The 15,810-nt window shown below is 46.2% G+C and overlaps 1 protein-coding gene across 1 annotated transcript; it reads right to left on the bottom strand.

Moving 5' to 3' along the window:
* Positions 1–3,010: 3,010 nt before the first annotated feature.
* Positions 3,011–15,086, bottom strand: Fcamr (Fc alpha and mu receptor). Its single transcript, XM_048357599.1, has 6 exons — positions 15,030–15,086; positions 13,140–13,283; positions 10,309–10,647; positions 7,689–8,466; positions 6,334–6,452; positions 3,011–3,852 (listed from the first exon to the last, which is right to left on the bottom strand). The coding sequence occupies exons 1-6, from the start codon at positions 15,061–15,063 to the stop codon at positions 3,683–3,685; spliced, it is 1,584 nt and encodes a 527-aa protein (XP_048213556.1). The 5' UTR covers positions 15,064–15,086; the 3' UTR covers positions 3,011–3,682.
* Between the last annotated feature and the right edge of the window lie 724 nt (positions 15,087–15,810).

The following is a 15,810-nucleotide window of genomic DNA, read 5'->3' as shown; positions in this document are numbered from 1 at the left end:
AAGCAGTAGCCATATTAATAAGAGAAGGGAAATTAGCATCTGAGAGCCTGGCTTTGATGCAGGAAGATGCTTGATGCTTTGAACACCAGTAGTTTCCCTGTTTGGGGGGGGGTTAGAAATTCTCAGGGAGGTTTCTCTGGTCCCAGCCTAGTAAGGAATGCTGTCTTGCCTCTCATTGCAATGGTGAAAACATCATGCTAGTGGAAGATATAAGAAGGAAGAAAAAAGGAAATCTCTACTGGGGGTATGGCTCAAATGGTAGAGTACCTGTTAAAATATATTAGACTTTACCAGAACCGCGTAGATACCCAGGTACCAAAGAACAAAGGAAAGGTTTATTGCCAGCAAAGGGACAGGCAAGACCCCTTCTCACTAGGGAGAAGTGAGAAGTGCAGTCTATTGTCTGGGGTGACCCATATAACCTAGGAGGTCTTAGAGGTGGGGACCTTGGTGTAGACATGCAGACCAGGGGCTTCATCATGGTGGGCTAGGATTTATGGCTCTGCCCAAATGGTAGATAAGGAGGCCTGCAGCTGCCCAGGCCTGGAGGTCATTCTAAGGAGATCTTGTTGCCTTGTATGGTTATGATTGCCCTACAGGAGTGCCGGCTCAAGGTATAGGGGGTGGAAGCTGATTATTTACTGCCCTCACTAGATGGGCCTGGTGTTGCTTAGGAAAGGAGCATGCTATGCTACAGGAAAGGAGGCTGTTGGGCTTACAGCACCTGACTACCATGCAAAAGGCCACTGGGAAGAAAAAAAAAAGTTTAGAAAAGGACATCTCTGGGGATCCCACCTGATCTGGTTGTCTTGCTCCTGGTTTTGTCTTGACCCTTTGCAGTGTTCCTGACCCATCCTGGAATCATTTGGCTCATAAAGGACAGTTGTAAGCTCTTGGGGCTGCCTGCCCCACTTCCAGAAGCTCTCCTCTGATCTTATCTCTGCTTCACTTTAAAGACAGTGCCCTGAGGCTCATTTTGGCTCTGCCCTGTCTCTTTCTTTATGCTGATTCCTGCCAAGGATAGAGCTCAGCTTTCTCTCAAACATCTTACATCTGACACACTCCTGGCTCTCGTCGCTTGGCCAGCCCACATTCTAGGTTGGTCCTTTCCCCTCTCTCTCTCCCCTCTTTTACCAAGATTGGGCAGACAGACAGAATACTTTAATGGATCCACATGCCACAGAAAGTATAGGGCAATTCAGAAGGAGGCAAGATCCCCCAGATGGGTGGCTGGGAATCTTTTAAGGTGGAGAGTCGGAACCTTCACATCAGAGAGACAGCAGAGAGTCTTCCAGGGTCTTGTGGCTGTTGTGGGGATTGCAGATTCCATTTCAGAGCTAAATACAACATCATCCTGTTTTTCTACAAGATTTTTGTAGAATGTAGCATGCTATTGTTTTGCTGATGGACTTTGGCTGCTTCTGTGCTACTTGGACAGAACTGAATGACTGCCACAGGGACTGTGTAATTGGCAATGTCTAAAATATCTGCTCTTTGGCCCTTTTATAGAAAAAGTCGGCTAACTCCTGGTTTAGTGCATCAGACATCACTGACAGTGGTACGAGAAACTTCACTTCAGGGTGACTACTTCACCAAACATGATAGTCCAGATGTTTAACCTCCCCACGTGCAGAGGTATTTATAATATTTGTTTATACGTTAACAGCTCAGAAATTCTGAATAGAAAAATATATTTAAGGTCCAGCATTTTCCCAAACTTCTTCAATCTACTAAGTCTTATTTTTCTCCTAACACCTGTTAGCATGCTGAGAATCTCTATTCGGTAGACACCCTGGTAAAGGCTGGTTGGGTGAAATGAACAGCCCAAGTTTTGGCCTGTATCTGCCACTAATGAGCCAAATGGTTCTTGGATGAATTGTGTCAGGGTTTCTTCCTCACTAGCTTTGGATAATAGTCTTTGCTGAGTCTCTGACAGATTTTCAGACAGATCCCAAGGCTGTGGGCATGAAACAAGTCTAGAAGAACAACTGTGTAATTGTACAGTTTTGAGTAGAGCATTTTGCTTCATTATATCACTTACACAGCAATGCTCCATCACAACGGTGAACTGGCAAGGACAGAAAAATAAGGCCACGAGTTCTGTACTAACGTCTCTGCTCTCACTAGCTAGCTTCACTGAGTGATTTCTACCAAGTGACTTCATCAATGAGGCCTCTGTGTGCTCACTGCTAGATGGAAGGACTTAGGATAGTTAATCTCTTAAGTAGTTATTAGCTCTGTGGTTCTACTTGGTTAGACGTGCACAACCTACTGACTCAAAACAAGAAGTCTGTCTCAGAAGCCCTTCACAGCCTTCCTTAGCTTTCTGGGTTCAGCATCTGGGGTCACAACACGATAGGAGGAGGAAGGGTTGTTAATGAAGGGTTTGGATGCTACTGACAGCCTAGGCTGAGGTTTTTTGGAAATGTCTACACAATTCTCAATTTCATATTGGAGCCTTACCCTTTTGTTCCTGTTATTCAAAGTGCTGCTCTGTCCAAACACAGAGTCCAGACAACAGACTAACACATCTGGCAAAAGAAAAAAATAAAAGAAAGAAAACAGATGTAACTTTTTGAAAAGTCAGTGGGGCTAAGGGGAGAACAAAAGTTCCCCAACAGCCATGAGATAATGTGGTTATAAGGCAGAATCCACATAAAATTCCTCTTTTGTTCTCAACTTCCACCCTTCAAAATTAATTTCTAGTTTTGTCAACAGTCTTTGATCTCAAAGACTCAAAAGTGTTTGAACAAGAGGGCTTGATGAAGAAAGTAAAAAAATCTACTGAAAAACACTTTTTTCCTATGAATTTAGGAAAATCCCAGAAAATCTTGATTGGGTCACAAGGTTTATAGCACAATATGGACAGGGTTAAATGGAGAGTAATGATCTGAGGACTGAGTGCTGGTTTCAACATAGAAACCACCTGCTAATAGAGTCATCCACTGGCCTCCCAAGTAATGGGGCAGAGACTCAGGGTGAGTCCTCCAAAGCCACTGATCTCATTCCCTCTCAGCAAGCAAATAAGCCACAGAGAGATACTAGGGTCCTACTGAGCTGGAAGTTTCCTGGAGACATAATGAGATGAATAAAATACAATTAATGTTCTTTTTGTGTCTGTATGCTGGCACTGCGGCTTGGGCCGCAGTGGGCTTGGGGCCTAGGCGCTGTCCCTTAGCTCTTCTGCTCAAGGTTAGTGCTCCACCACGTAAGCCACAGCTCCACTTCCCATAATTACTGTTCTAAAGTAGCCGAGTCTCCGTTTGAGCAAGCATCACTGATAGAGGCAAATATTATTAAATGTGAGTAGCAGGCCAAGGTTGAACAGACATCAGAAAAGTGGGCACCCAAAGGGTTAACATTGATGGCCCCAAAAACGTTGTTTTCCACACTGTTGGAAGCTTCCAGAAATGGAAATTTCACACTTAAGCCAGGTAGATTCTTATAGTGTTTCCTAAGGTGGTGTCTTGAAAGCTTCTTTGAGTCACATGGTCACTGGTGACTATGGAGAATGCTTGAACTTTCTGGGAACCAAGATGACCAAGCCCTGTTTTCCTTTGTGGGCGCTAAGCCTGGTTAGCTTGTCTTCATGCAGGTGGAAGAAGGAAGATGCAAAGGGCTAGCATCATGCAGTTGTTTAGTCCTAATTCTTACTCCGTGGATACTGAGCTGTTTCCATTTCTCAGGGTCCTGGGTCTTGTTCCTGGATAGTCAGACTGGCTTGTGTAGGAGGAAAGTTACTGTGAAGTGCTTTCCCTTGCATGCGAAGGAGTTGCTTTGGTTTGGGGTTCACTTCCAGGAGACGTGTCATCTGAATCAGAGTGACTCTTGGTGCCCTTTCGGCCTCCTGAGCTACAGAGACACAGGGTAGGGTGTGAAGATTCTGGGTAGATATTGGTTAATTTGTTCTTGCAAACCCCATGCACCTACCACAAGTTCCAGAGAGCTCCCTAATAACCCAAGATTAGCAGCTAAGACATTAGACATTGGAACACTAATTTTTAGCCCAGACCTTCAGCTTCCCAGCTCCCAGAAGCTCAGCCTCCCTAATTTATTTACAGAAAAGATTTCATTTTCTTCATATCTTCACAGCATGAGGCACTCACTTTGGAATAATTTAAACCTTTCACTTTTCTGTGAGATTGTCTATGGGACCATGCACAAGGGTGTGTGTGCAGACTGTGGCCCTGGGACTGATCTCTACACTTGTGTGTTCTGTGGGTAGAGTTGTCTCCATACCTGTGGCTAAGGTAGGTCCCACTGTCTTGCAGAGAGCTTCTCTATGAGCTCTGGGTACCACTGAACCCTAAGTACAGAGGTGATGTCTGATTTTACTAATTAAGAAACCAAGTCAAAGTGGAGGCAGGGAAAGACTTCAGATTTGAAGTATCTAGCACTCTATGAATGAGAAAACTCTGATAACACAGTCTATGCTAGATTCCAAAGAGAGAAAGAGAGCCAGGAACCTTGAAGGGGCAGCAAGGAATTCCAAGCCCAGTACTGACTCCCTGAGAATGGGCAAGGAAGCACAACACTTTATTACAAGGTAAAATAGATGGTCCTGGTGACCGAATGACCATTTTAGTGCCTTGTTTCCACAAGCCTTAACCTCAGTACAGGGATTTGTAAGACAGCAAGTGTTCTGGAGTGGAAAAGCTAGCTCTGGTGAACCAAAGCATTGATTTCATTTATCTCAAAGGGCAACAGTAAGATGCCATCTTAAGAGAGTGTTTACTGTTAAAGAGTTTGAGTTCCTTTGGAGGGGGGGCCGGGGGAATAAGGAATATCCATGACTCAAGGAGTCATGGTACACCTTGCCATAGAATTTTGGCATCTGTTAGTCACAAGAAATGATTGAGAAGGAGGAGAGAGTGTGACAGGGCCCTATAGAGGCACTGAAGTTGCAAGGAACTGCAAAGGTAGCTTAGACACCAGAGGCCATGGCCTCCGTCAGGTAGACATGACAGAAACAATTGGCAGGGATGAGGGTCAAGCCTCCCTGTGGGGGCACACAGCAGAGGCACAAGTGTGGCAACAGATCCAGTCACCTACAAGGGTATGTGACTAGGGCTCAAGATGCCAGGCAGAAGTGTCATTAGAGACATCTGGGAGGGTTCTATATTCATCTAAAGATACTAGAGCAACAGTGGTGTCTCGTCTTTGTTAGAAGTTGCTGCACACACACAAAGTTGTGGCTTTATTAATGGTGACAGTTTTACAGCCTTGTTTTCTCACCATGAGTGGCTCCTTGAACCACTCACTTCCTTGGACATTAAAACTGAATGTCTGACTACTGATATACACCACTCTGAACTACTAACAGGAAAATATACCACAACCCAGGCATTGCCCCATTTTAAGTAACCTTTGAGAAATTATCAATTAAAATAAAAGGACACAGGGTATTGAAAACTCTGCCTAAAAGCTAGGTTCTAGATGCAGAAATCCCAGTAGGGGGAAAAAACCACAAAGTTCATGAGTAAACAAGGAAACATATGTCCTCCAAAAGCCAACAATTTTTACAATAAAAAGTGCAAATGATGGTGATGAGGAAGAAATTCCAAATAAATTTTAAAAAGCAATGATGAGAATGATCAATGCAATGAAAGAGATGTCTAAACAGCCAAATGAATTAAAAGGGAATACAAAGAAGTAATTTAGCTCAAAGAGAAATCAGACAGCTGAATGAAATAAAGAAGACAACACAGAGTATGAAAGAGGAATTCAATAAAGATGTAAAAGACTCAAAAAGTAAAATTGAAATCTTGGAAATGAATAATTCAATATCTCAAATTAAAACCTCAAAAGTCTATCTAAAAGAATAGAAAAAGTCAAAAGTATATTGTCAGGGATTGAAGACACAGCAGAGGAATTAGATCAGCCAAAAGCATTGAAAAAACAAAACACAAAGAAAAGATAAAGGAAGTCACAAGACTTCCAGAGACACCATGAAAAGGCCAAATCTACAGATAACAGGTACAGAAGAAGGTGAAGAGATAAGAGCTATAGCTAGATAAAATCATAGCAGAAGACTTTCCCAACTTTAAGATAGGGTCATCCAGGTAGAGGATGTTTACAGAACACTAATCCAGAAAAATCAGAGAAGAAACATCCCTAGACATAATGTAATTAAAATACAAAATGTACAGAACAAAGAAGGAATATTGAACACTGCGGAGAAGTGACAAGTCACATACAATGAATGGCAAGCCCATTCGAATAGCAGCAGGTTTCTTAGTACAAAATCATGGTGTCATTAAATGGCTCAGACTAGAACATAGCTCTTCTAAGTCACCTTCTCCCTAACTTTGGGGATACTTGGAGCCAACTCACAGGTCCTCTTTCTCCAGACCTTCCTTTGTGACAGGACCAGAGCCACAAGCAGAAGCAAGGCTAGCATAGTTGAGCCTGGAATCAGGATCCAAGAGCTGCGTTCCTCTTCTGGAAAAGCACTGGAGAGGAAGGGGTCAGGGAAGGGAAGGAAAAACACAAGAGAGGAGGTTGGAGCTGGGTGAACAGGCTGAGGTTCAGGCAAATCAGCTGGGCTTGTCCCCATGCGGGTTAATAGCAGTGCTGCTGTCCTCAGATTCTGAAGTCCCAAATCCTTTGCCCTACCCCATGATTCTATGTATGGGCCACAGTATGAACTGTGGTGAGAAGGAACACAAGTGAGTTTGGGACTCAAGCCACTATCTTTCCTTATGACTTCAGCAAGTTGTCCCCCCCCCCCCATCTCCTCCCTCCCCGGCCTGGTTCTTCTGTTCTTTGCCTTTAAACAAGCTCTAGATTGTCCATAGTAGCTGATTCCTGTAATTCCATCCACTTAGGAACTAGAGATCAGGAGGCTTATAGTTTGAGGCTATCCTCAAGAAAGAAAGCTAATGAGATTTCTTCTCAACAAATAATCCAGGTGTGGTGACACACCTGACATCTCAGCAACATCTGATGCATAGGTAGGAGGACTGTAACCCAAGGCTGACAATGGGAAAAAACATGGGCTCTTATCTGAAAAAAAATCACTAAAGAGCAGAAGGACTAAGTTGTGGCTCAAGTGGTAAATCACCTGCTTAGCAAGCAAAGACCATAAGTTTAAACCCTAGTAGTGCCCCCCACCCCCCCCCAAAAAAAAAGAGAAAAGAAAGAAAGGAAACAAGGAAAAAAATTAAACATCCTAAATGTTCCAGCCTGAAAATTCTGTGGTTCTACCATCTAGATTTTGCTTGAGCTAGGCACGGGTGACTCACACTTACAGTCCTAGCTATGCAAGAGGCTGAGATCTGGGGAGATTCAAACCCAGCCCAGACAGTCAAAAATTTGAGACTCCAATTAACCAGAACAAAAAAGCAGCCAGACGTGGAAGGGTGGCTCAGGTGGTAGAGCATCATCTATGAATGAAAAAGCCAAGCAAGAGTATGAGGCTCCAAATTCAAGCCCCATTGCCAACACACACACACACACACACACACACACACACACACACACACACACACAGAGAGTTTTCTCGCTAGCCACATGAAAGCACTCAAATAATATCTACACAGCAAGAACCCTTGGGTGGTAGCTGATATTATGTCCCCCGGCCTTTACTGTCTTGTAGGTGCAAAGGGAGATGTGTGCAGAAGGAAAGGCACATAGCATAGGTCAGGTAGATGTCACGTCCCCTCCCAAAGAAAAGGCCTCAGGCTCACCTCTGCATGGAGGCCCCCTTGCCAGTGGGCCTCAGGGAATCTGTTGCTAGGGCCTGGCTCAGTGTTGCTTGGGAGCCACTATCTCCTTGGAGATCACTGTCTGCAACAGTACTTTCTGAGTCCTGGTCAGTGCTTCCTTTCCCAGATGCTGCCTCTAAGTGGGGGGTGTCCAAGGTCCATGCACCTGGAGCTGGGGTTGATCCCTTTGTGGAGCCCAGGGCTTGTTGCTGAGAAACCACTAGTGTTTCTCTAAGGATTTCCCAGGCTGCTTGTTCTGACACCAAGGGCAATGGCCTAATGGTCCCTGTGGTCTTCTTGGCTGTAACCAGAGCCATCCTTAGTCTCTGTGTTCCCTCCCCTGGCCAACTGGCCTGTGTAGTTGTCATCTGGGGCTCACCCTGGAAGATCCTAATTCCATTTGTTACTGAGCTTCCCGTGCTCCATGTCCATGCATCCTTTGGTGTACTGGACAAGCTTCTGAGATTTAAAGCTGGACTCTGCACAGTAGGGACTGTTATCTTGATGGGGGCTCTTGCCTGGCTGTCCATTTCTGGAGCTACTTCCCTGTCTGTCCCTGGCCTTTGTCTTCCCTTGGTTGAAGCTGTGGTCTGGGTGGTTTCAGCACTTGGAGCAACTCTATCCCATTCTGATCCCTCTTCTTCTGGAGTCTGGGTGGCTTCTGGGGTCCAAGGATTGGCTCCCGGAGATGCTGTCCCAGAGGATGCTGTGGTGAGCTTACCAGAAGCTGGAAGGGTTATGGGGATCATGTTGGAAGGACCTGCATGAACAGTACAGGAAGACTATAAGGGAAGACTTGGCAAGCTGCTTACTGGACATAGCCCAGGACAGTCATTTTTAAAATGTTTGCTGAATAGGATACAACCTCACTAAGAGATGCAATCTTTGGTCAATATGTGAGATGAAATAAAAAGGTGGGAATCCATGTGTTCTCTAGCCTGTTGCCAATGTTGATACTGCGTATTCCTAGTCTCCATTTCCAAGTCACACATGTCTTCTCCCCATCAGCCTAGGAGCCTGTGATATCCCTTTCCCCAGAGGCACGTAGCACATCAGGGACTGCTTTTCAGAAAAGGAAGCCAGAGCCAGGTGCGGTGACTTAGACCTATAACCCCAGCTACTTAGGAGATGGAGATTGGGAAGATTGCAATTTGGGCCAGGCTGGGCAAAAAGTTAGCAAGGCCTCAATTAATAAGCTAGGGGTTGTACATATCTGGGAACCAAATCACCCAGAAGGCATAGGTAGATAGATCTGAGGCCAGCCCTGGATAAAAACAGAAGACCCTACCTGAAAAAAAAATAACTAAAGCAAAAGAGGGCTGGGGGGGTGGTGGTTGAGGCCCTATGGTGGAGGGTCTGACTAGCAAGCTAGAGTCCCTGAGTTCGAACCCCAATACTGCCAAAAAATATAAACATAAGGAAGCTGGTGTGATGACACACTTGTAATCCCAGCTGAGACAGGATGTTGATGAATTCCAGGCCAGCCTAGAATAATAGCTTCAGATCTGCTGCCACTATATAGTAAGATCTTGTGTCAAAACACCAGCTAGTAGGCCATTTTCTAACATGCCACTTCTTCTGGAGAGTGGCTTTCACTCTGTAAGGCTCCTCCTTGCACTTTTAGGTACTTGACTCTGGATCAACCTTCTGGAATTTTCTATACAAAGCCTGGGTTTGAGAGATGTCCTTCTTCTGCAGATGAACTCAGCAAGGGTCTGTCATGATAGGGTCCAGTTCCAGTTCTCCTGTCCTGCCTGTCATAGCTGCTCTCCAGTGTTGCTCCCTTCTAGTTTTTGGTTTTTTTTTTTTTTTTTATGTTTTTGCCAGTCCTGGGGCTTGAACTCAGGGCCTGGGCACTGTCCCTGAGCCTCTTTGTGTTTAAGGCTAGAGCTCTACCACCTGAGCCACAGCGCCACTTCCAGCTTTTTCTGAGTAGTTTGTTGGAGATAAGCATCTCACAGACTTTCCTGCTCAGGCTGGCTTCAAAACATGCTCCTCAGATCTCCGCCTCCTGAGTAGCTAGGATTACAGACGTGAGCCACGGGCACCAAGCTCCTACCCTCTTTCTTTGTATGTGTGAACAGGGAACTTTTAGGACCCTAAGAAGCCACATTATCTAAGTCTACTTTCTTTTTTTTTTTTTTTTTTTTGCCAGTCCTGGGCCTTGGACTCAGGGCCTGAGCACCGTCCCTGGCCCCTTCCCACTCAAGGCTAGCACTCCGCCACCTGAGCCACAGCGCCCCTTCTGGCTGTTTTCCATATATGTGGTGCTGGGGAATCAAACGGAGAGCTTCATGTGCAGGAGGCAAGCACTCTTGCCACTAGGCCATATTCCCGGCCCCTAAGTCTACTTTCTTGGAACATACTTCAAACACAGATTCTACAACATTTGGTGTCAGGAAGGACCGGGTGGGATGGCACGTATACAGTTGGTTGGGAAGGGCAGCTTCCTTCTCAACTGCAAGCCTTTGAGAGCCTTTGTCCTGGGTCCAGCTTTTTTAAGGCCTAAGGGGTAAAGCCTTCCTGGTCTCAGCCTTCTCATTCACCTTTCCTGTCCTAGCTTTGACTTTACAAGTTTGACCCATCAGCCCTTGGCTCGTACCTGCAGAGACAATCAGATTCATGGCAAGGAAGAGCAAGTTGTTTCCGTCTCCAATACCGCAGCGATAGTACCCCACATCATCCAAGGACAGCTGGGATAGCCGCACCACAAACAAGCCACTGTGTGGGAAGTCGACTAGAGACACACGGCCCAGGTAATCATGGTGAGTGTAGTGATTGGTGGACACGACGGTGTAGCAGATGTACGTTGGAGGCCTCAGACGGCACCAGTACTTCCTTTGATGCCTGTTGACTGATAAGGGGGTATAATGGCATTGGATGATAACAGCTCCCCCAGCTTCTCCAGACACCAGCCTTGGGCCCTTCAACACATCCGCAGCTGCAGGCAGAAGACATTGTCAAAAGAGAGGGAGTTGGGTCAGAAAATGTCACCACGGAAGTGGAGCAGAACCAATGTAGAAATGGCCAAGTTTAGCCACTGGGGAAGCAGAAGTGACCAGAAGAAGTAGCAGAAAGCTGTACCTAAGGTCCCTCCTGAGATTCAACAAGAATGGTACCCACTATTCATCTAACACTAACTGGGCCGTAGAGTCAGTGTTCTCGTGTGAGTCCATCCAGAGCCTGGGTTCACTCCCCCATGCAGAGGTTTGAACAGATGCTGCCTGAGTGCAGGCATAAGGGAGGAGCAAGTATCTGACAGAGGCCTGGGGTTTGCATGGGACAGAAAAGAAGGATGCTAAACAGTGTGGACATCCCAGCATGCTTTTCCTCTGAGAAAAAAAGAGAGTTCCCCAAACACAAGCATCATGCTAGATTTAGGGTGGGGGAAGGGCAGGTGCATCTCTGGACTGGTATCCATAAAATAGTTCACAATGGCCCCCTTTCTATAGAAACAGACAAGCAAGCGTAGATGAACACAGACCTGTAGAGCTGAGCAGGATTATGATTATCCACTGTAGCCACAGGCACAAAGACAAACCAGAGGGAACCGCAGTACATTGCCACAATACAGAACAGCTCCCTATGGGGTGCTTCCTTCTACTTTCTCTGAAGACTTCTCTGCACCTTGATGCAATCTCGGATATGACTGCCTGGATAGTGATTTTCATTGTTTCTCTTGGAAATTCAAAAGTCTCATCTAAAATTGTAGACCCAGAGCAGTTTGACAACGAGTGATGGCCTTTTCTTACTCAGTTGAAGCTCTTCCCTTGGTCCTGGCGGAGCGTGGCAACCTACCATGGAGAAGGGGTCTCTCGTTCTGCTTTATGCTTCCTCTAGTCAGGGCTACAGTCTGGGGAGCATCCAAGATGGGCAAAGAGAGGAGAGGGGCACGAGATAGTTGCAATCTACTCCTGGTGGGCAGGGGAAATGTCTAAATGGCTTTGCCACCCGCTCCTTTGGGTAACTTCTGGCTCCTGTTTCTTCCTCTGAGAACTGTCTTTCCTACTGGCCCTTTCTAGCCAACAACAACAACCTTCTGGATGGCTGGTCCTCTTTTGGTGGTCCCAATCCCCTCTAAGTGGCCCTTTTTATGAAAACAATATATTTAGCCCAGAAAGCACATTTTTTTCCCCTTCTGCCTGAAGAAACCTGGGACATACGTCAAACATTTTAGAAGTTCCTACTCTTGCTTGAGTTAGAGTGGCAGAAACAGATCCTATCTGTCCTCTGGGGCAGATGGAAGGGAATACCACAAGATGATAGCTCGCTCCAAACAGCTCTCACAGTGAGTTCTTCTGCCACCCTAGGCTCTTCACCCTGCCTCACTCACTTGGCCACAGTGTCTACCTGAGGGGCTGTTGCTGGGACTAGCGTTATCATTTCTTTCTCACAGTCCTACAAAAGTAGTTGAACATCTTGCTCTAGGTGGTGAGCACCTGTCAATTTGTTCTGTATCTGTAGGGCCCCTGAACCCAAGAAAAAATCTCCTTACTATCCTATTGTCAGGGGCTACTAAGTTGTGAGTCTGAGTGCAAACTAAACACGCAAGATGCCTTGTTCACAAGTTATTAGGGATTTCAAGATGAGGCTGGGTATGGTGGCACATGCTAGAAGCATATAGATTACAGCACTTAGGAGGCTGAGGCAGGAGGAGGATGACTTGAGGCTAGACTGGATTACATAGTCAGGACCTATCTCAAAAGAAAAAAATCAAGATGGGAAATGCAGAACATTGAGGCAAGGGGCCACCTTAGACCAGTCGTGTGTGACCTGCCTATTGTGTGCTCTGAGCTCTTGCTACAGGAGGAACAGAGACCATAAGTGCAATGGCGGTGTCAATCCCATTGTAGGGGTAATTGGAGAACACGCCCCAAGGTAAGTGGTAATTTACCACTAAAAAGCAAAGAATATTCCCAATTGCAGATAACAATCTCAGAATAACAAAATCAATGCTCTGACAAAATGCTCATAGCCCACATTCCAGGAGTTCTTCTGGTCTGCATGTAGGGATCTGACTTTGGAATAGGAAGCTGATTAACAATCTTTCATCAAGGTCCATTTTAAAACAAATTACCACTCAAGTGAAAACCTCAAATGAAAAACTCACGTGGTACATTACCAATCCATTCCTCCTTTGTTGATGTAGTGATTGAAGGGTTATGAAATTCCATTTTAGTCACCTGTAAGACTTAAATAATGGACTAGCATGTTAAAACCAATATGGTATCACCAAGGTGCTATCACCAGTGTTCTGCCCCGTCGAGTAGGCAGTAGAAGTGACCGGGCTCTCACATCCATCAGTCCGCAGCACTTATCTGTTGCTATGGCTTCCATCAGAACCGGGGAGTGAGGCCTGCAGTTGGAAGCAGGCTACCAGCTCTGTTGGCTGAAGGAGGCCTGTGGCAGAACAAAGAAGAGCAAGGGATGTACCTGCAGAAGACTGCTTGTCTGGCCAGCAGAAGGGTGAGGAGGATGGGAATGTATCCACAGCCCAGAGGCGAGTCCTGGAGGGGAGAGAGCCAGCCCGCCACCATCTGAGATGGAGATCTTTATGTGGAGGCGCGGAGGATGAGCCTGGGTAAAGAGAGGAGCCACAAGTGTCCACCAAAGCACCCACAAGAGGAAGAGGAAGGGAGCCAAGCAAACCCCCTCTTCCCTCACCCCTTCCTGTCAGTGTGGCCTGTTCTGTGGCGTCTCTTCCCTCTATTATTCTGACTTGCTGTATCCCGTGGGGAGAGCCAGGGCAGCGCCACACCCACTTCCAGTCTACAGTGAATGGAGGTGTGTGTGTGGGGGGGGGTGTCCTGGAATCAAGGTTAAAATGCTGGCCAAGGGGCTGGGGATATAGCCTAGTGGCAAGAGTGCCTGCCTCGGATACACGAGGCCCTAGGTTCGATTCCCCAGCACCACATATACAGAAAACGGCCAGAAGCGGCGCTGTGGCTCAAGTGGCAGAGTGCTAGCCTTGAGCGGGAAGAAGCCAGGGACAGTGCTCAGGCCCTGAGTCCAAGGCCCAGGACTGGCCAAAAAAAAAAAAAAAAAAAAAAAAAATGCTGGCCAAAATATTGAACCAGATATTTGATATGATCAAATTTAGAACACTCAAGACTCAAAACAACTGATTTAGGACTCTAATCTACATGTCAGCAAAGAGTCACGGATCTGCGTGGTCAGAGACAAGGAAGCTTATATGTGCTTTGTAAAAAGTGAAAAAGGAGCCGTGGGAGATTCAAATAAGCAGGTGGCATGATTGTATGACATTACTCACATACTAGCTCTACCCTTGATTCATTAAAACTGATTGTCCATACACCAGACGTGGCTAGTCTCTTTTTAACACAGATAAAGCATTTTCCTTCATTTAATAGTTGCTTCGTAAGTATCTACTGGGGACTAGATTCTAGGGAATACACCCTCTGCGCCACACACTGTATTCCTCAGTGGCTTCCCATTACCTTTAGAATAAAATCTGAGCCTGAGCTCTATGTGGCCAGACTCACCACCACAACTCACAAGGATATTTAGGACAGAAATCCTGTCTTTCATTAAAAAAAATTTTTTTGAGCCAGGTGCTTGTGACTCATGCCTATAATCCTAGCTATTCAGGAGGCTGAGATCTGAGGATCATGTTTCAAAGTCAACCTGGGAAGAAAAAAAAAGGGGGGGGAAAATCACAGAAAAAGCCAGAAGTGGAGCTGTGACTCAAAATGGTAGAGTGCTAGCCTTGAGCAATAGAAGCTTAGTGACAGTACCTAAGCTTTGAGTTCAAGCTCAGGACTGACACACACACACACACACACACACCCTTGTCCTTATTCTCTGGCACATAGTCAATCCTTCACAAGTGTGAATCAAATAAATAAATGGGTCAATATAATTTTTTGACCCCATTAGTGTCTTTGTAGAAAGAACTCTTTAAGACTAGGGTAGAATCAACATCATGTTTACTGTCTCTAGTGCTGGTATGAAGAAGAGTGAGAAGAAAGTAAGGCTATATCTGTATTTCACACACTCTGAAGTCTTATCCTGAAATAGCAGCTGATTTTTGGTCTTTGTTTAAGAAAGCAAAGATGTGGGAAACATCAAAACCCTGGATGTTTTCGATGTTGTCATCAGGCCTAGTCCCTGTCTGAGAGCTCTCCTACCCCTCATCCTAGTGTCTAATCTCACCACTCCTTGAATCCATTGCAGGACCTTAGATCTCAGGATCCTTGGCTTTGACAGCCATAGATCTACCCAGACCATGCTGGGTTTCCCTGAAGTGCCTTCCAGGAATGTGTGCAGCCTAGAAGACTCAACCTGGCTATGTTTGGGACTCACCTTGTAGCACGCACAATATGAGGACCAGGGGCATTTTCCATCCTGTGCTCTGGTTGGTGGCCTGCAAACAAAACAAAAACCACCCCACTCTATATGGAGAAAGGCCCAAAGGGAAGCAAGGGAGAAGCTGGTGGTGAGGCCTGGGCTGGGTGCCTTCTCATTTGGGGAATCTCAGTTTGCCCTGAGTGGGGGGAGCTGGGCAGTTGGATATGCCCCAGAGCATGATGAGAGCAGCCCTCTTGGGAAAGCATAACCACTATATCCTCAAGTTCCTATGCATGTATTTGGCCTGAGTGACTGTCACTATGGTGAAATGTCCTTTATCAGGAAGCTTCAGTGTCCAGGAGAGACGAAGCACCCTGTGTAGCACTCCAGCCCCAGGACCTGCATGCCCACAGTCCAGCCCTGATTGAGGAAAGAGCATCAGAGTGGAGAGAGCACAAACCGGAAGTTCAGTTGGAGTGATAGGGTTTGGAGGATGCAGTCTGGAGGATCTGAGGAGGGGAGGGGAGGGGTTACTGCTCGGTCGAGTGTGGTGAGAGCAGCTGTGTGGGGTGAGCCCCGGGGACAGAGTAGCTTTCCCTTCTCTCCTCGCCCCTTCCTTGTTGTGTGAAAGCTTTCTGTTTCACCGCTAGTGCCCCTCCACCAGGAAGATGAAATTGAAATTAACCTCAGGCCAAGTACCTATTGGTATTGTTCTGTTTCTGCCTCTAGAAAGCTTTTCTCTGCCCCTTGGTCCAGGCTGCTGCTTCCTTACTTGCCTGGGCAGCTCCTTAAGGGC

Source organism: Perognathus longimembris, chromosome 11 (genome assembly GCF_023159225.1).
Source record: "Perognathus longimembris pacificus isolate PPM17 chromosome 11, ASM2315922v1, whole genome shotgun sequence".
Lineage (NCBI taxonomy): Eukaryota > Metazoa > Chordata > Mammalia > Rodentia > Heteromyidae > Perognathus > Perognathus longimembris.
This window is presented reverse-complemented; position numbering and strand designations above follow the sequence as displayed.

Bases quoted from the DNA above. Each gene is read 5' to 3' on its own strand.
- Fcamr (XM_048357599.1), bottom strand. From the start codon at position 15,063: ATGCCCCTGGTCCTCATATTGTGCGTGCTACAAG. The intron at 13,284-15,029 runs GTGAGTCCCAAA...CTCTTTACCCAG, and splicing joins CATATTGTGCGTGCTACAAG to GCTCATCCTCCGCGCCTCCA. The intron at 10,648-13,139 runs GTACATCCCTTG...TTCTGCCTGCAG, and splicing joins AGACAAGCAGTCTTCTGCAG to CTGCGGATGTGTTGAAGGGC.